Source organism: Pygocentrus nattereri, chromosome 17 (assembly GCF_015220715.1).
Source record: "Pygocentrus nattereri isolate fPygNat1 chromosome 17, fPygNat1.pri, whole genome shotgun sequence".
In the NCBI taxonomy this organism is placed as follows: Eukaryota; Metazoa; Chordata; class Actinopteri; order Characiformes; family Serrasalmidae; genus Pygocentrus; species Pygocentrus nattereri.
In genome coordinates, this window is record NC_051227.1 from 13761007 (window position 1) to 13786157 (window position 25151).

A 25151-nucleotide genomic window follows, 5' to 3' on the forward strand; every position below is an offset into this window, starting at 1 on the left:
GACATGGATGCGTATCGCTGTTGTCGGATCAAATCCTTGTATGTCCAAAGGATAACTTTACAGGAGAAGGAAAAAACATACTCTGCTTTTAATGTAAGTCTATGGAACCAGGCGTCTTTCCAAGCAAATTTGGGTAATTTCTGTTGGTCCTTTCATCATGAAATTTACGCACAATATACAGCAACACAAGCATTATGTCAAAAACTGAAAAATGACAGAAATTTAGATACAAGGTTTTGTTCCGACAACAGCGATAAACAAAGCAATGTGTGATATTAGTGGACAAATAAAATCAGCAAAGTTTATTTAAAAGGTACTAAGCTGTAACTGGTGATATCCTCAAGGAAATAAAGGTTCTGTGCAGGTACATTTTTCATTCATCAAGATACAAACAGTGTAAACATTCCCTCAAAGGTTCTACAGTGGTTTCAAGGTTTGATTGTGAACCTTAAATCGGTTTTTCCAGGTGAAAAGTTCATATTTGTTTGTTTTCATAACCAAATGTTTTAAAACAGAACAATAAAGTGTCTCTGTAGAGGAAGTGTTAATTTATTCACACTCAGAAGATCAACAACAACATGGAATTTGATCAGGAGTGCCTAAACTTTTGCATACCACTGTAGATGCAAAAACAGTCCAATTTGAATTCATCATTTCACAACCATGAACACATTAATGGAGTTGAAGATGTGCAAAAAACCCTTAAATGACTCTCTGGCCCAAGGTTTTATTACACGTTTCTATAACCTGAGAACAGCTCAGCCTGTTTGCACTGAAGTCCCTGTTGTAACTGAATAATAAGACTTAGTATGTAATAATTAAGAGATTTTAAGTGGGTAAACGTTGTGCTGTTCATGGCTGTCAGGAAGCAAATGGATTGCTGCAGCTTCCACAGGATCTACACAATGAAAAGGTTGGTTAGTGTAGTGGATAACACCTCTGCCTTCTCTGGGTCACCAGGGTCCTTTCTGTGTGTCTGCATGGGTTTCCTCCCACAGTTCAAAGACATACAGTCAGGCCAACTGGACTGGTAAATTGCCCCTAGGTGTGTGTGAATGTGTCTGTCTGTCTGTCTGCCCTGTGATAGACTGGTGACCTGTCCAGGGTGTATCCTGCCTTCCACCCGATGACCGCTGGTATAGGCTCCAGCTGCCCCCGTGACCCAGAAGAAGAATCTTAAAGGCACAGTAACAAAAACAGCCTGGTTTATTACATACTAAGGCTCGGTATTCAGTAACTTCAGTGCAAACTGGCTGAGTTATAGAAGTAATAGTTTATAGAAGTGTGTAATAAAGCTTTGGGCCTGCCAGCGGGCCCTGACCATTTCAGGGTTGAGGATGGGAGAGGTTGGGAAATGGACATGTACAATGAATTAAGTGTAGTTAAATGTTAATTGTGACAGTAATGGAAATAACTCTACCCTGCACTGTATGTCTATCCTGAACGCTGTACAGTGAAACGACTGTGAATAAGTGGGAATGTAAAGGCTCAGTGAGGTCAGTGCCAGTGAGACACAGGCTCTGAGGCTGGTTTGTGTGGGGCCGATAAGAACTGCAGCTGGAGGAAAACCAGCACGGCCCAGCCAAAAAACACACACGCAGACGTTTGTTTTATACTGTGTGCTGACACGGGATCAAGCTTTATGCCATATTGTTGGGATGGGGACAAGAAAAGACTGGTAACTTTGTGTAATGCAAAAAAAAAAAAAACTTGTGGTTTATTGGCAACAGGTCAGCAACATGATTGGGTATAAAAGAGCATCTATAAAAGAGCATCTCAGACAGGCAAAGTCTTTCAGAAGTTTTCAGAAGAAAGGTGAGGAGGGGTTCACCGCTCTGTGAAAGACTGCACCATCAAATAGTGCAACAATTCAAAAAGAACTTCTGCTTTTCATCGTCTACGGTTCATAATATCATTAAAAGACTCAGAGAATCTGGAGAAATCTCTGTATGTGAGGGACGAGGCTAAAAACCAGTATTTGCTGGCTGTGATCTTTGATTCTGTAGTGGAAATCACTGCATGGGCTCAGAAACACTTCTGAAAACCACTATCTGTGAAAACAGCTCATCACTGCATCCACAAATGCAAGTTAAAACTCTAAAACACAAAGAAGAAGCCAAATATAAACAGGATCCAGAAATGCTGCCACCTTCTCTGGGCCTGAGCTCATTTAAACGTCTTTTTCAGGGAAGGCCTTGATTATTTCAACAAGATGATGTCAAACCGCATTCTGCATGCATAACAATTGCTTATTAAAAGAGTCTGAGTGCTAAACTGACCTGCCTGCAGTCCAGATCTGTCACCACTGAACACATTTGGTGCATTATGAAATGAAAAACACAATAAATGAGCCCCAGAACTGATGATCAGCTGAAATCCTGTATCGAACAACAAAAAGAAAACATTTCACTTTCAGAACTACAGCAGCGTCTCCTCAGTTCCCAAACACTTACAGAGTGCAGTTACAGAAGAGGTGATGAAACACAGCGGTAAACAGGCCCCCGTCCCAACTTTTTGGGAACGTGTTGCTGGCATCAAATTCAAAATGGGCAAATATTTTTCAAAAGACAATAACATTTGTCAGTTTCAACAACCTGCCTTCCTGTTTATGTCCTCATAATGAATGAAAACAAACACAAAACACACACACACACACACACCACAGACTGAATGAACAAGGCTGCAGGAAGTGCAGAAAGTAAGTGAAAGCATCTCATTGCTTTAGTGGTTTCGTTTTCCGGCGACCACTTCACAAGAATCTTCTGTTGACCGACAGAGATACGATCAGAGAGGTACGGTCATTTTTCACACCTGAATCATTATCGGATTCAGTCTGACAGAGTTCTCTGAAAACTGCCCCCCCCACCGCTCGCACCTCACTCCTCCGCCTTCAGCAGAACTTCAGCAAAACGACCACAGCAAATCTTCCAGCGTAAACGGGGCGTAATGAGGGCGTATGTGTGGCGGGCAGGCGTTTTAATTTCCACAGTGAAATACAGCCCCTCTCTAGGGTCCCACTGCTCACCCTCACTGCCTGTGGGAAGCACAGCGGCGGTGAGTCACCCCCTCGGGGAAATATCTCTGTCTTCATCACAGCGCCGACAGCACAGTGGACAGAGCACAATCGGAGGGGACTTTAATCTCTCATTCTACCTCTGCATCCCTGCTGTCAGGTCAAAACCAGGTCCTCCTACCTCCATTTCCCCCTTTTTATCTGTTTCACTGCCTTTGCAAATGCTAGCTCGACACTGTGTGAATATCTAATAATGAATGGACCAACAGAAATGCTCCCATGTTACTAGGAATAAACCTCTTACATTGACTTCAGTGAAAGGTTGAGGGGAATTCCACTGATTTTTCTACATAATTCAGTGGTTGAAACAGTGACACACTTTAAAAAGTGGGTAGGCCCTTTTGTTACGTACCACTGCTGTCCTGGAGGCTATCAGAGGTGGAATTAGTGTTTCTCGGACTCCTGACAAAAGACCTGAGCCCATCTGATGCACAGATCACGTATAACATGGTTTTATGTACCGAAACCAGTCAATGTTCATTTAAACAGCCCCTCTTTATACCTCAGAATTAACCAGGCTGGTTTTGTTACTGTGCCGTTAAGGCTGATATGTAAACGAGCTGTGTTCTGATTGGCTGCCCTGTATTTTGTCTCATTTAAATAGCAGTTGGGGCTGAACTTCAGTGGGTGGGGCTGGACTGCTTTGGGCTGAAAGGGGCAGATGCAGATACATGTAAATGAGTTGGGCTCAATGAATTCAAAACGGCTGTTTTTGCAGCGTATGTTTAAAAACTTTAGCAATGTTTACATAAACCTATTTTATTTCAAAAAAGGAAATGGAAAATTATCTTTAACCCTTGATATTGGAAACACACACACACACACATATATATATATATATATATTCAAATTCATATTAGTTTGTGTTTTCAGTTCCCAAGTGTTTATTAAGTGCTGTTAAAGGAAAGGTGATGTAACACAGTGGTAAATATGCTCCTGTCCCAATTTAGAATCAAATTTTGAATTAATGAATGCATATTTACAGAAAGCAGTAACATATATATATATATATACATACATACATGCTCTTATTATTATTATTTCTATGCGAAACTACATTGGCAGATAATTTAGCATATTTCTTAAATCAAGGAAAAAATTACTAGAAATATGGTAAAGGGCCCAAAAGCAGATTTTCCTACACAGGTACTTTTTAGGTATTTCTGTCATGTTCAGTGTTTGACATAATTTGAAAATACCTGTTGCTCTTTTTATTGAGTATAAGTTTTATGATGAATCGAAAACAAACAGCCCAAAATTACTTTTAAACCTTGTGTCTCCAAAATGGTAAATTTTAATTAAAGTCAACGAAATGAGACTTTTTGGGAACTCAGCCTTTTGGCGACTCTGAGGACATGTTTATATTTGTATTGTTGTATTTCATTAATATCAGTAAACAGAGCTACATTTCTTTCTGTTGCTCTTTTTGCAGGATTCCTCATAAGCTCAGTGTGAACCTTGTCTCTGTGTGTGTGTGTGTGTGTGTGTGCATCCGTGTGGGGGGATGAATCGGTGTGTGAGAGTGTGTGTGTGACACTCATCATCCAGTCTGCGATTGATGCTCTGCCTCTCGCCCTCAATGTCACGAGCGGCACATCCGTCTCCGGGGGAAACGGGAGGTGTGAGAGTGTGTGTGAGCGTGTGTGACAGTTCTAAATCCTCTGAGCGGCGCAGAAGGACATGCGGGATGCAGCTGCCCCCCACGGCCCCCCCACCTGTGTCACCAGCACAGGTTACCATTATCAATCACAGCCCAAAGATGGAGAGGCCTGGGGTCATCGTCACGGCGACCACAAATCGCTCTTTATCGGAGAGTGGGGGAGACAGCCGGACCGGCCGGAGCTCTGGGAATAACATGTCTATAGGCCTCGGAATAAAAATCAGCCGCACATGAACAGATACGCCTTAAAAACACAGGCGGCTTTGGCTTCTCATTGACTGCATAACACAGACTAACAGCCAGTTAGCTTTAATGTGGCAGCCTGGCCTAAAAATAGACCCCCCCCCCATCACAAATGTGGCCAATGAGCCACTAAGGCACATTTTGTGTCTGAAGTTCGCTTCAAGGCTAATGTAGCAAACAAGTAAAGCTTATGGCTGCCAGATTAGCATGGTGCTAATTGCATGCCTAAAGCAGCTCTCGAAGTGTGTGGAGCTGTTCAGTGTCTCTAATAGACTGGATTATGTGGTTTCTGACACTCATGGCACACTGTTGTCTATAAACATGGACTAAAGCACAGATTCAGACTTCAAGTTGGCCACTACTGTTTTTAGCTATGCCTAAGTACTTTTTTCCATGTTTTGTAGATAACAGAGGGGTTTGGTGTGAAATGGTGTAGATGTCTTTACCGTGGTGGTGATGGGAACCAGGCGTCGCCATGACTACAACACAGCTATAGACATTTTATTTAATATCCAAAACCACCAGTGAACCTACACGAGTCTTCTGAGTTTATATGGAATGATAACAATGGGAAAAATAGGGAAGATCTAAAACATATGAGTTTTTGGTGGACTTTCAGGCCCGGTGCCAGAACTAAATCACGCTGGATGTTGAATGTGTGGTAGATCTGTCCAGTCAAACCGCACATTAAGGAGAGAATCAACAAGAGAGCCAAATCACTGAAGATCTACTCGTTCAGAGAATCTGTCGGCTTATTTAACTTCACACGCTATACAGAGCATCTCTAACACGCAGCCAATGCAGAGAGATTCACTCAGACTCTTCAATGTTAATGAATGTAGCCTTTTATATTTGGGACTCGTGGCAGCAGCAGCACAAAGTTTAGCTTCACTGTGTTTATGTTTTGTTGCTTGCCCCTGTAGAAACATGTATAACGAGTCGTGGGTTTAGTGGAGCATGATGACTGTTTGGTGAGCCACCGCCCCAGTAAGTGACCGCTGATGGTGGGCCTGGAAACTTTTTAGCCTTCATTTTTTAAAAAAATCTTCTCAAAATTTTCGTAAAACGGTGTCTCAGATATCAGGCAGTGTTTATAACCATTTCATGTAGGAACTTTCTGTGAGGAGCTTTTAGAGGTGGACGTCTGGTTCCTATCACCACCACTGTGACCAGTTCTGACTCAATGACCAAACCACTCTGAACAACTCTGTTTACATCTTAACAACTTAACTGTGCAAAAAACTGGAAAAACGGGTGGAATTGCCCTTCAACTCCACATGGTTTGAGGCAAGTGTGTGAAGACCTAGTCATGCAGTTAGCACATGTGGCAGCTGTGAATGGCAATACTTGTTAGCTACATTACCCTCATAGCTCCAGTGCTAAAACTAAAGAAGCGAAGGTCAGACACCAAACCCGTCTCGGCTGGTCGACTGTATTCGAGGTGAGGAAACTGTGTAGATCAGGCTTTTTCTGAACTCGATTTTAATGTCTTTCTTCACCTCCAGGGGGATCATGCAAGTAAAACAGAGCACACGCTCAGCGCTGGGTCCCGTTACACCCCCACTCGGGCCCTCCGGCTCCCAGACTGTGCCACAGTGGCTAATGAGTTCGCTTCATTAAGGGAGTGTCTACAATTACTTGATTATGGTTGATTATGTAATAATTTCAATTACGTTTGGGGCTCCCCTCGATCACTCTTCGCACAGAAGAAAAGAAGAAAAGCCGCTCTGTAATTTTCTGAATGGACGCTCCACGAGCTCAGCCAGAGACCACCAACATCGCCCACTCAGTCAGATGAATGAAGTTTTACGAGTGTGGGCTAAAGGGCTACAAAAAAACAAACAGTGAACTCCACCAAATACTCCATCTACCTTAAGGTGGCCGGATTTCAGAACGGAAAACCGGGGGTATTTCCACTTTGATGGTCAATGGATCATTAAGATGTCCAGGGTTTTCAGCTCTGAAATAAAGAAGGGGGACAGTTGCAGTTTCCTGTACTTTGGCCTTGGTAACTGCTGTACTGTAGGAAACTATCCTGAAGGCCGGCTGATAAAACTGGGTCCTAAGTAAGTAACTTTGTCACCCTAATCTAACTACCCAGATAGCGAGCATATCACTGCTGTCGGAAGAAAACCTCGTATCTCCAAAACGGTGACTTTACAGGAGAAGGAAAAAACTTACTCTATCTTTAATGCAAGTCATTGGAACCAGACGTCTTTCAAAGTCATTTTGGGCCGCTTTTGGTTTTGTCCTTCATGAAATTTTCCCACAGTGTGAAAAACAACAGGTATTTTCATATTATGTCAAAAACTGAAAAATGGCAAAAATGGAGATACGAGGTTTTCTTCCAACAGCTGGCTTGATAAGTTCGGCTCTCCACTGATTGTTTGCCACTTTTGGTCCACCCTCGGACCACCCAGACTACTGTCCTGCATACAAGCTCTAACTGGTTTCTAATCTCCCCAGATAGATTTTAAATGCACAGAGACTTTTATTTTGGAAACTAAACTAATAACGGATATACCACAGAACTGATAAAAAAGACTATTCGTAATAAAGAATGGTTTTATTAAAGCGCTGCTGACGCCGCATTGGATTAAATTTACTTACTACACTAATTTACAAAGTACAACTAAGGAAAAGAAGGAAGGAAAAATCAGTAAATTGGACTGCGAATGGAAAATGACCGACGAAGAGTGGAAGAGTGACTGATACTCACCGGTGGGCCGCCCAGAAAACGCTGAGCAAAACACCAGTGGACCACCAGCTTTGCCATCAGTGGTCCTCTTGCTATCAGGGCAGGATTATAGCAGGGTCACTATAAAGAGTTCAGAGCAGACGTGGTTGGTGTCTGACGCTGGCCTCTTTAGTGGAGCTGCGAGGCTAACAAACAGGCTAATGTAAGCATATAGCTGTCAATTAGGATGGCGCTAAGCCCGAGCCACTCATCTCAAACCCTCTACTGGAGTCAGACTAAACATTATAACATCGATTTTATCTCATAACTGCAGCCACTGGGGTTTTTCTTTTTCTGTATATAATAATAATAATAATAATAATAAGTAGCTATTCATATAACATGTTCAATAAATAAAAATGCAACTCAAAGTGCTTCACAATGAAATGGATAAAACATCAAAATAAAGCTTGTAAAAAAAAAAAAAACAACCGAAAGAACTGCCTGTTTACCAAAAATGACAGCAATAATAAATAATTAAATAGAAATATGAACAATTAAAGACAATAGCAAATAGGATAAAAATAAGCATAGCATGAAGAACAAGGATTTAGAATAACAATAATAATTACAGCAACAATAATAATAATGATAAAATAAATTTGAATGATGATCGTTTGAAAAATGTGTTTCAGCTGCTGTATAAAGCTCATGAATATTCATCAGTAAAGAGCTGTGGATTTTTTGTGCTCTGCTTCACCGTCTTTCTCTGCTTCATCCTCCAAACACCCCCTAATGCCGCTCTTAAAGCCCGAGTTGGATGATGTTCTCTCAGCAGTCAGGGGGTGTATGTAGGTGCTGATCCACTAACAGGTTAATAAAGCAGTGAAAATGTTTAAAATCATCTCTAATCCTCAGGATATTCTCTCAGAGTCAGTGACCAAGCGCCTCCTGCTCCAGAGCAGCTGCAGACATTCACGCTGAGAGTGACTCTGAGAGAAAAGGCCTTCTCTCCAGGGACACGCCACCAGCCCTGAACCCCACAGAGCCGCCCCGCGCTGCCCAGCCCACCGCCCAGCGTCTGACCGCGGCCTGCTGAACGCCCACCAGAGCAGAACTCACACAAACACGAGTCACGATCAACACCAGAAGAACCACTTCATAACGACGCTGATCGAGCGCTCACAGACAGCACTTACCTAGAACGCAGAACATTGCCATACGGCACCGTTTCGCACTGTAAAGCCTCGTTCAACTCAACTGGTTCAGAGTCAGAGCTGAAACATGTTTGGGATTTTAACTGATTTTGGACTAAAATCCTTTTGACTCTAAACCTTAATTATGATTATTTTATTAAAACTAATGACTGAACGTTCCATTTCCTTCACTGCCAAAACAATCAGAACACCAAAACTTTACCAGATGTTTCTGTCGTGACTGTTTCGGTGACCAGTTTCGCTCATTTTGAGCTCAAAAACTCCAGTAAACCAGCAAACACAGCTTTGAACAGCTGTTCACACAGAAAACCATCCTATCGCTGCCTTTGGAAGAAAACCTCGTATCTCCAATTTTTTGTTGTTTTGAAAACAGTGACACAGTTTGAAAACGCCTGTTGCTCTTTACATTGGTTGCAAATTTCATGATGAATGGACTAAAAGAAACAGCCCAAAATAACTTGGGGGGGCGAGTCTGGTTCCATTGACGTACACTAAAAGTAAAGTAGGTTTTTTCTTTTTACTGTACTATTTTGGAGAGTGCAGGAGGCGGGGCTTATACTGCAGATACACCCACTTTCAAACGACCAGACTCTCCACCTGAGGTTTCTAATGAACTCTGTATCAGAGATCTGCAATTCAGTAACACACAGAGACAGAGAACGGGAGGGAGGAAGAGGAAGAGAGGGGGGGGGGGGGGGGAGAGAGACAGAGAGAGAGGGGGGGGATGAGCTACACCAGAAAGGCACCACAATAAAGACCCTAAAAACACAGATAGAGACACCCACTAAACAGCTGAACACCCCCCACACTGCTCACCAGCTCTCTCCCAGCACCTCACAGCCCAGCAACACTCAAAATCTGCCCATCACACAGCAAGACCATCCTGAGCCGCCCTCTGAAACACCTAGAGCCCCACCCAAAAAAGTGAGGGACCCTACAGCAGAGGAAACAGCAGAACAGCACAGCAGCAGGCCGTCTACAGGAAAAGACATTGATGTCAACTCCAATGGAAAGCTCTTCCCAGGTCAAACAACATTGAAAATACGGTGCCCAAAAATAAGAGATGCCCACAGAATAACCTCTGACCCCAACCTCGGCACTCCCAAATACATCATAATCCACACTGACCTCAGACTAGAGCAAGAGAGAGCCAGAGGACTGGTGTGCAGAGTAGCAGAGAGATCTGCTGAATCCTTTCCTAATGCCAAAATTATCGTCTCTACCCTGCTGCCCTGCAAGGACTTCCACCCTGCCACCATGCAGAGGGTCATCGCAGACATCTCTAGAGGATGTGCCCTCCTGCCCAATGTGCACCTGGCCCACCACTCCACCATCACCCCCTACCACCTTTACGACCATGTGCACCTAAACAAACACAGGACTGGCTCACCCAGCAACACCATCTAGACCAGCACCCTATCTAACCACATCAGCTCGCAATATATTATCACCTGGACTAGCTCAGCGCCCTCCACCAAACAAGACCAGCACACCAGCACCAATCCGGACCCACACCTCGAGCAGCCCCCCTCTCCCAGGACAGCGTCCTACAGCAGCAAAGTGCATCAGCGCAGAGACTCGGGAGGAATAATAATATGGTACAAAGAAAAAATACACCACTTTTTAGATACACTGAAAGTTGGAAAATACCATATTTGGTTTAAACTTAAAAACACATTAGAGAAAAAGAGGTGTGCCATTTCCAGGCCCAGGGAAATGTGCTCATATGTGGAGACTTAAATGCAAGAACTGGAACACAGCCCGATCTCATAAACACGTGACATGACAAATATATTACAAATAAAATGTTGTACACTAATGACAACCTTCTTTATGCCCACAGAAACAACCAAGATCATACGGTGAAGGGAAGTGGTAAAAATCTCCTGCAGCTCTGTCAGAGTCTAGGTCTGCACATCGTCAACGGTAGGACATGAGGGGACTCTTTAGGAAGATACACATTTTGCTCACCTCTTGGGAACAGCACAGTAGATTATATGATTTAGAGATTTAGAGCCTTTCTCTCTCAGTGTGTTCACTCTTAAACCTCTAACCCCTCTGTCTGACCACAGCCCAATTACTGTGTTCATTAAAAGGACAGAGACTAACAGCACAGCACACACTCAGCCCAGTAAGCTGTACAGCATCAGGAGACCATACAGATGGGCCCAAAGCAGCAGAGAAGAGTTCCAGAAAGCAATCAGAGACCCCAACATCCAGACACTTTTAGACCGCTTTCTGGACACCACATACACTCACACTAAAGGAGGTGTTGATCTGGCAGTAAAACATGTAAATAGGATTTTTGACAAAACTGCAGAAAAGGCTAAACTAAAATTTAAAAAGAGATAAAAACACAAACTCAGAAAAGAAGATAATTGGTTTGAGCAAGAGTGACAGAACATGCGAAAAGAACTTAGAAAACTGTCAAATCAGAAACGTAGAGATGCAAATAATGCACACATACGCCTTCTTTACTGTGAACCACTAAAACAGTATAAACGCACACTCAGAACAAAAAAACCTCAATACACCTGCAAGCAACTGACACTAATCGAGGAGTCAATCAGGACAGATCAATTTTGGAATCACTGGACCAACCTGAAAAAGAAAGACTATGAACAATTGTCAATTCAAAATGAAGACATATGGACAAGTCATTTCCAAACACTCTTCAAGAAGATAGAATTCGACCCAAACTCTGAACAAAATGACATAAAGAGAAAACCTGAGAAACTAGAACTGACTATTAAAAATAACCCAAACCTTTTAGTCTTCTCAATTACTGAGCAGGAGCTTAATGATAAAATTAAAAGACTAACACCAAATAAAGCCTGTGGGCCTGATGGCATCCTAAACAAGATGCTAAAATATTGTAAAGTTATTTAATCTGGTTCTGAGTGTAGGTTACTTCCCTGAAATCTGGAATCATGGACTAATAACCCCAATCTTTAAAAGTGGAGATAAATTGGACCCTAATAACTACCGAGGCTTCTGTGTGAACAGTAATCTGGGAAGTTGCTGTGCAGCATTTTAAATTCTAGATTCCTGAACTTCCTTATGGAGCACAGTGTCCTGAGTAGAAGTCAAATTGGATTTTTACCAAATTTCTGCACCACCGATCATATTTACACCCTACACACCCTAATTGATAAATACACCGTCCAAAATAAAACCAAAACCTCTGCATGTTTTATTGATTTCAAAAAGGCTTTTGATTCCATTTGGCACCAAGGACTATTCTACAAACCTATAGAAAGTGGTGTAGGGGGTAAAACGTATGATCTAATTAAATTAATGTATACAGGAAATAAATGCAGCATAAAAATTGGCAATAAACAAACAAATTCCATCTCCCAGGAGCGTGGAGTGAGACAGGGCTGCTGTTTAAGCCCAACTCTATTTAATATATACATTAATGAACTGGTGAAGATATTAGAGGAGTCCACAGCTCCCGGTCTCACTCTGCACGACTCGGAGATTAAATTCCTGCTCTATGCAGATGACCTGGTTCTGCTGTCCCCCACAGGACAGGGCCTACAGCAGAACCTGGACCTGCTGGAGCAGCACTGCCAGACCTGGGCCCTGGCAGTAAACCTGAAAAAGACTAATACAATGATATTTCAGAAAGGATCCAGATCTCAGGGAAAACAACACACATTTAGGTCAGGTATGAATAATATTCAACACTCAAATAGTTACTATTATTTAGGTTTAAACATCACTTCTTCTGGAAATGGTAACTTGACAGTGAATGAACTGAGAGGTAAAGCTCGCAGGAATTTCTATGCCATAAAACAACATTCCTGTAGAAATTCCAATCAGAATTTGGCTAAAATTATTTGAATCAGTAATTGAACCAATAGCACTTTATGGCAGTGAAGTGTGGGGCCCACTTACTAATCAGGAATTTCACAAATGGGACAAACATCCGATTGAGACCCGGCATGCAGAGTTTTGCCAAAACATTTTAAAAGTACACAGAAACACCACCAACAATGCATGCAGGGCAGAATTAGGTCAGTACCCACTAATTATAAAAAACAAAAAAGGGCGATCAAATTTTGGATGCACCTAAAAAAAGCGACCCCACTCATCATTATAAAGCCCTGCAGCACCAAGAGCTGAGCAAAGACAACAGCCCCCTCACTCAGCTGGTCCTGAACTACACACTCACACACGCTAACACCCCAATAACACACACTAACCTCTCACTAACACACACTAACACTCAACAGGATCAGGATCAGAAAAACACAACCAATCTGATCAGAACCAACCAAATTACAGAACATCTGAGAGAAAAATACAGAGACTAACAGTGTGAACTGAATAAAACAGAGACAAAGCTGCACTTCCTGACTGAGTGCCCAAAATTCAATGAGATCCTCAAAGAGTTCTTTATAAGAATCAACAACAAACATCCCACATTTAACAGCCTGTCTAACACAGAGAAACTGCTGTATCTGTTAGGGAAGCACAGAGAGAGCAGCTCTCGCAGCTCAATACACCCTGACCTGCCACCGGAAGAGAGACAGTGAGTGACCATGTCTCACACACACACGCACACACACAAATATATACACTAACAGATATACACACACACACACGCACACACACAAATATATACACTAACAGATATACACACACACACGCACACACACAAATATATACACTAACAGATATACACACACACACACGCACACACACAAATATATACACTAACAGATATACACACACACACGCACACACACAAATATATACACTAACAGATATACACACACACACACGCACACACACAAATATATACACTAACAGATATATACACACACACACACACACACAAATATATACACTAACAGATATACACGCACACACAAATATATACACTAACAGATATATACACACACACACACACACACACACAAATATATACACTAACAGATATACACGCACACACACAAATATATACACTAACAGATATACACACACACACAAATATATACACTAACAGATATACACACACACACACACGCACACACAAATATATACACTAACAGATATACACACACACACACAAATATATACACTAACAGATATACACACACACACAAATATATACACTAACAGATATACACACACACACAAATATATACACTAACAGATATACACTTCTGTGTATATCTTCTTCTATTATGCTAATAAAGCACCTTAAATTGAATTGAAATTGAAAATTGAGAAAGAGAGGGGGAGAGAGAGACAGAGGGAGAGAGAGAGAGACAGAGGGGGAGAGAGAGAGACAAAGGGGGAAAGAGAGAGACAGAGGGGGAGTGAGAGAGAGAGAGAGAGAAAAAAAGAGAGACAGAGGGGGAGAGAGAGAGAGAGACAGATGGGAAAGAAAGAGAGAGAGAGACAAAGGGGGAAAGAGAGAGACAGGGAGACAGAGAGGGAGAGAGAGAGAGAGAACGAGACAGGTGGAAAGAGAGAGAGACAGAGGGAGAGAGAGACAGAAAGAGAGAGAGAGAAAGAGGGGGGAGAGAGACAGAGGGAGAGAGACATGGGGGGACGGGGGAGAGAAAGGGGAGAGACAGAGAGAGACGGGGAAAGAGAGAGAAAGAGAGACGGGGGGAGAGAGACAGAGGGGGGGGGAGACAGAGGGAGAGAGAGAGACAGAGGGGGGAGAGAGACGGGGGAGAGAGACGGGGAGAGAGAGAGAGAAAGGGGGAGAGACAGAGAGGCAGGGGGAGAGAGAGAGACAGAGAGAGAGACAGAGAGGGGGAAGAGAGACAGAGGGAGAGAGAGAGAGAAAGGGGGAGAGAGAGAGAGAGGTGGGGGAGAGAGAGACAGAGGGGGAAGAGAGAGAGAGGGACATAGGGAGAGAGAAAGAGAAAAGAGAGAGAGAGAGAGAGAGAGAGAGAGAGAGAGAGAGAGAGAGAGAGAGAGAGAGAGAGAGAGAGAGAGGTGGGGGTGTGAGGTGGGGGAGGCTGTCTGCTGTTCCAGGCGCTGATAATGGCTGGTCAGTGGAGCGGACACAGAGCCCCTGCCTCGTCCTCTCGGCCTGTCGGAGCGCGTTACGTCAGACGCTCCACAGGACTGATGGTGTTTATGATGGTGGAGATAAACAGGCCTGTCTCTAAACCCCACCCCATCCCTCTCTCTCTCCATCCCTGCGTCCCCCTCTCCCTACCCCTCTCTCGGCGCTGAGGCAGGGCTGCGTATCAGACAGCAGGTTAATAATGCTAAATTATTCAGTTTGAAGTCGCCCATACACACTCCCCCCTCTTCATTCAAGGGTTTGATTGCAAAGAGCAACCACCACACCACACTGTGCAAGAGGGGAAAACGCTTTAAAGCAGCGTGGCAGCATTCAGCTCCCCTCAATCTACAGCTACCCTGCAATGTTCAGTATCAATATTTAGCAATAATAAGATTTAAAAATAGTTGTAATTATAAAAAAGGTTTGATTTGACTCATAAGCCATTATGAATAGCTTTGTAAATGGGTGGCAATGCTTCATACGGCTCTAGTAGTAAACCATAATTGATTGTTGACACTCAATGAGATACTTATTAGGAACATCTCCTTGGATCAAAGTATTGGGGCACACCTCTTAATCACTAACCTCAGGTGTCTCATTCAGTCTCATTACCACAGGTGCATTTAATCAAGTACCTAACTTTGCAGTCTGCCCATCAGTGAAAGCGTGGGTCTAAAGAGCTCATTGAATTCAAGCTGTAAATAGGTGCCACCGCTGCAACAAGTCACTTTGGGACGTTTCTTCCCTCCTAGATTCTCCACATTCAACTGTGAGTGGTGTTGTGGAAAAGTGGAAGTATTTAGGAACCACAGCAGCTCAACCACGAAGTGTCAGACCACGTAAAGTTACAGAGCAGGTCTCAGAGCTCTGAGGAGCATAGAGAATAAAAGACACCAACGCTCTGCTGATCAATAACTGCATAGTTCAAACCGACTCTGGCATCAACATCAGCACAGAAACTCCATCAGGAGCTTCATGGCAGGGTTTCCATGGCTGAGCAGCTGCATGCAGGCTTTACCTCACCAAGCGCAATGCCAAGCGTCGGCTGGAGTGGTGTAAAGCGCCACCACTGGACTCTGGAGCAGTGGAAACGTGTTCTATGAAGTGACGAATCAGCTTCTCCATCTGTCAGTCAGATGGACGAGTCTGGGTTTGGAGAATGTTACCTGCCTGACTGAGCGGTGCCAGCTGTAAAGTTTGGTGGAGAAGGGATAATGATATGGGTCTGTTTTTCAGGGGTTGGTCTAGAACCCTTTAGTTCCAGTGAAGGGAAGCTTAATGCTTCAGCAGGACAAGACATTTTGGACAATTGTACACTTCCAACTGTGTGTCAGCAGTTGGGGGAAGAAGCTTTTCTGTTCCAGCATGACTGAGCCCCAGAGCATGAAGCAGCTCCGTAAAGGCCTGGCTGGGTGAGTTTGATGTGGAAGAACCTGACTGGCCCTCACAGAGTCCAGACCTCAACACCATCCAACACCTTTGAGATGAAATAGAACAGAGATTGTGAGCCAGACCCTCTTGTCCAACATCAATGTCTGACCACCCAAATGGTCTGGATGAATGGACAAAAATTCTCACAGATGCTCTATTATAGTGAACACTAACAGACATGAACAGTACAATGTTTAATACTGACGTAATTAATCTAAAGCATTGCTCACTTTACTTTGAAGCAGTGATGGTATTTTAAATGTTCACAGTGCTAATGTGTATTATAGGTGCTTTATAATTAAGTACAGGCAGTGTGTGTGAAATACCCCCTGGCGTATGGGGACGAGGTCTCATGTCGGCTGGCTTCTCCAGCAGTTGACAGGGTGCTAACTCGCTCGCTTTGTTTCATCAGCTGTTCTTCTGTAGAGTCTCTGTTCTAGTGCCGGTTCTGCGCTCTTCCTCACAGTAACGAGATCTTCCTCATCTCCTCTTCTGTAGAGTCTCTGTTCTAGTGCAGTTCTGCGCTCTTCCTCACAGTAACTGAGATCTTCCTCATCTCCTCTTCTGTCTTCAGTATGAGGAACAGTCACTTTTCACTCCAAACTCCTGGGAAACTGGGCGAGTTTTCATGTTTTCAGATCTGCTGCAGCTCATTGTGAAGTTTCTCAGAGGAATCCAGGCATAGTTGCAGTTTCTAGACTGTGAAGGACCAACTGGGTGAGCTAGTCTGCTACAGCGCCACCCTGAGGCAGAGCAGTGCAGCTCTAATTAGTTAAGAACACAGAGACAGAAGCCGACTGTGGGTGAATTTTGAGACATTCAGGGGGTCTAAGAGGTTAATTAGGGAGTCCCAGACCCTGCAGGACCCATTGTATTTCACACCTTGTGTAAAGGTTGTTATCAGTTTGAAAGACATCTTAATAGACAATGACATGCTTAAGTACATTCCGGCCTTACAAGGCATTATAAGAGTTTATAAGCATGCTTACAGAGTTATAACCACATTTATAATTAGGAATACAGGCTTCTTAGAAAGCAGTATCAAAAAACCTGAACTAGCATTCAAGCCACTAATCATAACTGTCGAGAACAAGTCAACGACCAACAAGTCGCTCTCAAAACTACCCGGAGCGCCGGCCTTGCCTGCACCTGCGCGAAATTACTGTGGCTCAAATGTCAGGATAAATTGAACAGCTCTTATAATTTCTTCATCCTGAGGAAGCCGTTCAAAACACAAACTTAATTACAGCGACTGGAAGCTCAAATATGTCTCTAAAGAAAAACATTAAACACCAAATCGACCATATGTTCTTTCCTCTGAGGTCCAATTGGTACATCTGTATGGCTTTATTTATTAAAAATTGATTATTAACATTTACATGACCTCTATTGTTTAAACAGGCTGTTTTTGTTACCCTTCCTTAAAGACTCATGTAAATGAGCTCTGTTCTGATTGGCTGTCCTGTACTGAGCCTCATTCTAAACGCACTATTGCTGGAGACCACATATGCTGTTGCTGGGAAAAAACCTTGCACCTCCAAAATGGTAGAAGAAAAAAAACCTACTTTACTTGTAATGGAAGTCAATGGAACCAGAATTTTTCCAAGTCATTTTGGGACATTTCTTTAATCCCATTCATTATGAAATTTACACACAACGTAAAGGGTAACAGGTATTTTCAAAATTGTCAAAAATGGAGATACAGGGTTTTCTTCCAACAACAATGATATGCAGATGTATGCAAATGTGCTGGTTTTTGTGATGTTTTTCAGCTTATTTTCCATAAATGGAAACTTCAGCCATTGTTACATAGAACAGCATTCTTAAAAAAAAAAAAAAGAAAAAAAAAAGAAAAGTTTTTAATGGTTGAAATCTTTCATCTGTACTACAGAACTGGAAACGTAAACTCAATGTAAACCTTACTGCTTTGATCTGGTATGTAATTAGATGAGGGCAAAAGGACAAAAATAAAATATCACATTTCAGGAATTTTCTCCGATAAACATTGCAGCATTTTTCTGCCATCTGAAATGTCAAACCTGGGTTTATCGGTATTTAAAAATTAAAACCACTGCCGAGGTGGGTTGGTGCCGATATGCTGAAAACTGTGGGACGAGCTGGCAGACTAAATCCAACAGAACTAGTTCTTCCCAAAGAAAAAGCAGCGATTACACAGCTCAAGCAATTTGAGAATGGTTGCCATGTCATTGCCAGGCAGTTACTATGGTAATTTACAAGGTTGCTAGGTAGAGTTGCTGTGGTATTATCCAGGTGGCTGATATGGTGATGCTAGCTGGCTGCAAAGGAGTACCAGATGGTTGCCAAGGTGTTGCTAGGCATTTGCTTGTGTGTTGCTAGCCTACTGCCAAGTTGTGGTTGCTAATACATTGCTAGGCAGTGGCAAAGTTATACAGGGCGAGTTGCCTTGTGGTTGCTATGGTATGATGGCTTGGTTGCTAAAGTGTTGCTAAGAGGCTGCTGTGGCAGAGGGTGTGTATTGAGTGGTTGTTGGAGGATGCTAAGTGGTTGCCAGGTGTTGAAAAATGGGAGTGTATGGGAGGAACCAGGGATGAAAAATGGCACGCAGAGGATTAATAGCTCGAAGACCTGCACAATTACTAAAAATACACACTCCATCGCACTAAAGCCAGTTAAAGAGGACTAAGCTCTTGGGAAGTTTTTACATGCCGATATGTATTCCATGCTCAGAATGCTTAGTGATGTAACAGAGCATTACACTGTCATACTGTCCAGCCTCCTGTGTAATTCTATTTCATCATAATGACCCTAATTAAAAACAACCTCACAGAGCAAAGCAAACGCGGGGTTTTGGTTTCCTAGGCGAATATCATGTCACTTTTATTAAAAGCATCATTACTACAGTTGGCAGCAATTTACAGTTCATCATACACGATGGTTTCAAAAAGAAAAAAAAAAAAAAAAGAGGAAAAAGACACACAAAAAAGAAAAAAACATTTACAACGTTTATGTCTGTAAACTTCAAGGCTAGTTAGAATTGAGGTAATGCTGTTCAGCTTTGTGGCTAAAGTAACAAAAGTCCATTCAAATAGATAAAGGTACCTGATTTAATTCTTACACCAGTGCATTAACGTGGATATAATGAGACAATTCGACTGCAGTAATTAATGTCATGTCGTTTTTTTTTTTTTTTTTCCTTGTTTCCACACTTTCCGGTGTCTAAGTCAGAGTAAAATCGAACATTCAAAAGCTGCCTTCGTTATTGCTGTCTCCACAGGCCGAGATGTCCCCTCACCCGTATAGATTGTCAGTGTGAGAGACTTTTGAACAGTCAGAGTGTAGGCTATGATATGTGAGAACTTCATCCCTCTCCTTTCAGCAGAACAGTACAACGAAAACCAAAAAAAAGTTCCTTTTGTTTTTCAGCAGCAGAGAGAGTTGCTTAATGCCGTCAAAGTTGTACGCCACTGAATATTATGAGATGCTACTCATTGTTACATTAACAGTAGAGAGAGAAAAAAACAAAACAAAACAAATAAAACCCACAACTCAACAGAAGAAGCAGCACAGCACTATTGGAACGAGTAATTCCTATTTTTCAGGATGTTTCCACCTCTCCTAGAAAGAAAGCACCACCCAGTGCTCAAAGACATGATAAAAGGTGGGGGGGAAAAAAACAACAAAAAAAAACAAATCCTTTTGACATCCACAACTCTACTACTGCCTGTGTTTTTCTCTGCCTACACTAGCGTTTGCAGAGACAGTGTTGTGTTCCCCTTTATTACCTGTCAACAAAACTAAACCAAATTCATAAAGGTTTTGGGATATTGAGTTGGCATTGTAAACAACTGGACTAACCACATTGTCGTATAGAGTTTTAAAACGGCATCTCCACAGCCCACCAGGGAAATGGCAGAAGGCCAGTTTTATTTAATTCAGTCATTCGGTCGGTCAGTCACTTTTGTCCTCATCCTCCTCTCCAGGTTCTTCCTCATCATCCTCATCCTCCTCCTCTTCTCCACCTTCCATTGAGTCCAGTTCCTCAGCAGGTCCGGCCAGGTCCTCGTCCAGCATGGATGAGTCGGCCGTCTTGTTCTGGCTCTCCTCAGAGTCGCTGTCGTCAAGAACATGTTCAGCCGGGTCGGCGCTGGCTCTTAAGGCGTTCTGGTCCCGTTCTGGACGGGCCTCTTTGCTGGATTCTTTATTCTCCTCTCTGGCGGCTCCCAAAGATCCAGACATGGCGCTCTGGAGGTCAGCCAAGGCGGCTGGAGAAAAGCCTGGCAAGCCCAAGCCTGCCAGACCTGGGGGCAGGAACATGGAGGGGTAGAACAGGCCTGGGGCCATGGTGGAGAGCAGGAAAGGGTTAAAGGCCAGAGCACTGGTGGACATACCGGCAGCAGCGGCGGCGGCTGCGGCAGCCCCTAAAGCAGCCTCGCCGTTGGTCTCTGCTGACTCACCTTCTGCAGGTTTATCCGCCTCCTTTGCTACTTCCTTCCCCACCGCCTCCTTATTCTTCTCCTCTCCTTCCTCCTCTTTGCCCTCCTCGCTTTTCTTGGGCTGGGTTTTGTCCTCGGACTCTGCCTGCTCCGGAGCCGCTGTGCTGTTTGCTGTAGCCGCGGTGGCTGCCGCCAAATTGCCCCCAAACAGCCCCCCGAGGCTGAACATGTTGGGCAGGCCACCCATGCCAGGCAGCATTAAGGGTAGCATGGCCGCTGCGTGCTTGCCGTCCGTCGCACCACCAGCAAGTGCCGGGGGGAAGCCCATGAGGCCAGCAGCCAGCTGGAGGCTCTGCAGGCTCTGTAGGCTCTGCAGGCTGGTCAGGTCCATGCCCCCAAACAGACCGTTCATCAGTAAGGGGTTCACACCGGATGTGGAGGCCGCAGCAGCAGCTGCTGCTGCCTGAGCCGCTGCTGCTTTTGCGATCTCTGACTTTGGCCGTCTGCCTCTGCGCCGCACACCCTCTTCTCTGACCACCGGCCCCGTCAGAAGGCGGTCAAACATGGACTCCGGGAGGAAACCCTGAAGATCAAAACATGCCATAAAGTGATTTCATTATTTGAATAATTTGATCAAATTAAACACCTGATCTTACAACAGCTCAATTATGATTCATTGAGAAACAAGTCAAAACATCAACATGTATGAAAAATTACATCAACGCATCAACACTTGGGATTTTTAGATAAAGAATATTAGTCAAAAAAGTTATTGAATTTTATCATTTGAATCGATTCATGATCAAAGTATTTGAACAGACACTTGTAGAGCAACTCATTTCTACACCTACAATGAATAGGCAATAGGCCAAAGGTCAAACATTACAGAACGACAGAAGCTATTTGAGACAGAAAAACAAGGCAAACTCAGTCCACACAAAAATAAAGATGCCATTTTATAAGCAGAGTTGTAGCACCGTGCATATTTGTTGCATAGTTGTGGGCTGGAGGTTAGGGAGCTGGCCCTGTGACCGGAAGGTTGCCGGTTCGATCCCCAGGGCCGACAGTCCATGACTGAGGTGTCCTTGAGCAAGAAACCTAACCCCCACCGCTCCAGGCAAGTGTGCTCACTGCCCCCTAGTGTGTGTGTTCACTAGTGTGTATGTGGTGTTTCACTTCACGGATGGGTTAAATGCGGGAGGTGGAATTTCTCCGGTTGTGGGATCAGAAGAGTATCACTTACCATAATATTACAAATAACTTTGAAGAACTCACCGACTGTTTGACGATATCAGTCCAGTCTGGAGAGACTGAAAATTCTGGATTTTCAACCAGCCAACGCGGCAAATCCTTCATTGGAGGAGCCATAGCACCACCCATCTGTAGCCATGAGAGACAGAACATGTTAAACTAAGAACTTTCAAAGTGAAGAAGAGTCCATACAGAAAGGTGGAAAATAAAAACAAAAGTGCAGTAATGCTTGCCTTTCTCCCGTTCCTCTTGTTGACCACAGGGACCCTCTCCTCTCCTGTCAACGTGTTAATGTCGATTTTGTTGGGGTTGCGACAGCGGTGCCTCTTTTGCTTCGGTTTGGCCAACTGTGAGAGGAGGACTTCCTCATTCTTCTGCAAATAAACAAGACAACAAGGCTTATGACAGAGGTCTTAGTCATCCAAAAACGTCTGTGGTCCTGAATTTCATAACCACTGAAAGGTAAAACACTTTGTGGCCAATCTGTTACATCAACAGTTTACCAATGTTTGAAGGTCTATGGCTTAAGATATAAAAAACTAACAAGAAATTCAACCATTTACTTACATATCACACTAACATGAATTAAGGCTGTACCTTGTGTATTTTTTTTTTTAGTCGGGTTAATTTTTAAAAGGAGTAATTGTAAAACCCTGAACAGCAGAGTTTTTCCTTTCCTGTTTTTCCTGGAGTGATTCTGAGAACATCCATCACCGACCAAGCCTTAAAGCAGCTAAATCAGATCAGTTACTGATTCGACCCCCACATGTTCTTTGTGGTTGAGAATATACCCACTGTGCTGTAAGCAGATTAAAATCAGTAGAGAGTGTGAGGGCTGTATGCAGTGTGAAGGTCACTCACTGGTATGTATCCAGGCATGTCCATAGTGTAAGTAGGGTGCTGTCTCAGCCACTCCCGTAGGTCCTTAGTGCTTGTCCCATCCTCTGCTTTAAGGCCGCTCTTCTCCAGGCCGGTGCTGGTGGCTTTCGGTGCAGGAGTTGGAATGTGTCTCTGTGCTCGGCCGGACATGTGTGCCCCTTCTACAAAAGCTTTGGTCCCGTCTGAATCCTCCTGTAAAGGAGACCACCACACAAGGGATGAGAAATCCATTTCCTGCTTTCTCAGAGAGCAGGAGAATACATTTCAAAAGGTGTTAAAAAAGGGTGTGAAAATGTTTTAAGGCACACATTGTAAAAGAATAGAATTGAAATCCAATAGAAGTAGTATGCAAAACAATTATCCTTTCATTTACTTCAAAACAAAAAAGGCAAGCTACGATAGCTAAAACTCCTGAAAGCCTTCCTAAATGAGTCAGCAGAGATGTTTAAAAAACACGCTTACTGCATTCAGCTGTCCTCTCTTGCTGCCCATGAACAGCAGCTCCAGGCCTTCCACGTTTTTCCTGCGGCCTCTCCTCCTTCGGGTGGGGAGTTCAGCCTCCAGCAGGGAGCCATTGGCCCTGGACGCCCCACCTGCCTGCAGCAGCTCCATCTGGGCCTTTAGGGTTGCTGAGGAGGCCATGGCTCCAGGGAACACGGCAGAGGATGAAGAGGAAGAGGCTGAAGGGGTCAGGTTGTGCAGAGCCTTGGTCAGGTCCATGGCTTGAGCTTGACCTTCAGCAGCGTGCGATTCCCTCAGCTGAGCTACCATCTCCATCAGGTTGCGGCGCTTGGCGGCTCGTTCCGCCTCAATCTCCACCTTTCTCCTTCGACGTCTGCGCTGCCGTGGGACAGACAGACTCAGAGGCTCATCCTGTACAGGAAGCAAGCAGAGAGGTCAGCATAGAGGCATAAAATAAAAATTGTCAGTGTTCCCGTTAAAACGTGAGCAGGCAGGAGTTGCACGCAAGGATGAGAGAATGCCATTTAGAGTAAGTAAACAAATTTATGCAATAAATGACTTGCTGCCATTAAAAAAAAATAAGCAAAAAAAACCCCTCACCACAGCTCTTCCATTAATCACTTCATTACAAACAGTAATGCAGATGGACCGTATCAAGACTCCAGACTAATTTCAAAACTGCCCCTGAACAGTCTCGAAACACGGTCAGCCACCTCAAACTGCTTTGTTTACATTACTTCTCACTTGAATGTCTGTACTGTCGTATTACATATTTCCTGCATTACAACCGGCATCAAAGCTAGTCAACAGTAATTAAAGGATTATAATTAACAAGAAAGTGAACATACAAAATCGTTAACTTTATACCAACATTACACAGGAATTCTCACTTACAGGCTAATGAAACTGAGCATTGTTGGCACTGGTGATTAAACTTTGCAATATGTAGGGTGGGCATAAACTACTCACATTCATGATTTTAACCATATTTGCAGAGTAAATAAGTGGTACATTAACATGATTTGTCCTGAAGCGTCACAAAACTGTTTAAACATCACATGTGCCATTTTTATCATCCCTAGGATGACATTAGCCTGGAGCCTTGTGCATTAAGGAAAATTTTATATTGTTATACTGTATAGTTTTTCTTGGGAATGCACTTTTACAGCAACCAATGATTAACAGCTAGCATGGTTTAGACCAGGGCAGGGGTCATCTCTATGAATTCACCCTCAGTGAATGAGATTCAGGGATATTATACATACAAACGGGCAACTTTGTGAGCTGTTTAACATTTGAAAAACAACTAACAATTCAGTTTCAAACAGCACAAAATACATAAACTATGCAAAGTGCTTGAATTTCAAGAGCCAAAAATACTGACTGCTGAACTTCCTAATCGGACCTTATAACTTCTGACATGAAGTGCTCGGCCTCACCCTGTGTGAACTATCAGGCTCTCAATTCACTGTGTTGTCACCAGGGCCTGAAAATAGCACTACAGTTGAAAAAACTAGTGGAACAGAGAAAGACAGTGTTGAGTCTCAGAAAACAACTGATCTGCTGGGGGCAGGGTAGGTGACTTGCCTTGTTGACCTGTGGTGACATGGTGAGGTCCTCACTGCCACTATAGCTAGTCTGGCTCACCATGGAGAAATCGCCTAGGCCCCTCCTTGGCAGGGGGCTGTCCGTTGTCATGGCGCCGTAGCCAGGCAACAGGCCTGGGAAGTCAAAGAACTGCCTCCTGTTGGAAGGCCACTTGCCCTTGATGACCGCCTCACAGATGTTGTCCATACGATTGATCAT

General features: G+C 43.6%; 1 protein-coding gene across 3 annotated transcripts in view; it reads right to left on the bottom strand.

The window, feature by feature from the left end:
• Positions 1–19165: 19165 nt before the first annotated feature.
• The window catches only part of chd7 (chromodomain helicase DNA binding protein 7), a 66342-nt gene continuing 60356 nt past the window's right edge, over positions 19166–25151 (bottom strand). For all 3 annotated transcript variants that reach the window (XM_037546426.1, XM_037546427.1, XM_037546425.1), the window contains exons 33-38: positions 24933–25151; positions 23346–23756; positions 22866–23075; positions 22238–22378; positions 22029–22133; positions 19166–21336 (exon numbers count right to left, since the gene is read on the bottom strand). The exon at positions 24933–25151 is cut by the window's right edge and continues 9 nt beyond it. In XM_037546426.1, the coding sequence (XP_037402323.1) occupies positions 20269–21336; positions 22029–22133; positions 22238–22378; positions 22866–23075; positions 23346–23756; positions 24933–25151 (2154 nt within the window). In that variant the 3' untranslated portion in view covers positions 19166–20268. The remainder of the gene's footprint in view (positions 21337–22028; positions 22134–22237; positions 22379–22865; positions 23076–23345; positions 23757–24932) is intronic.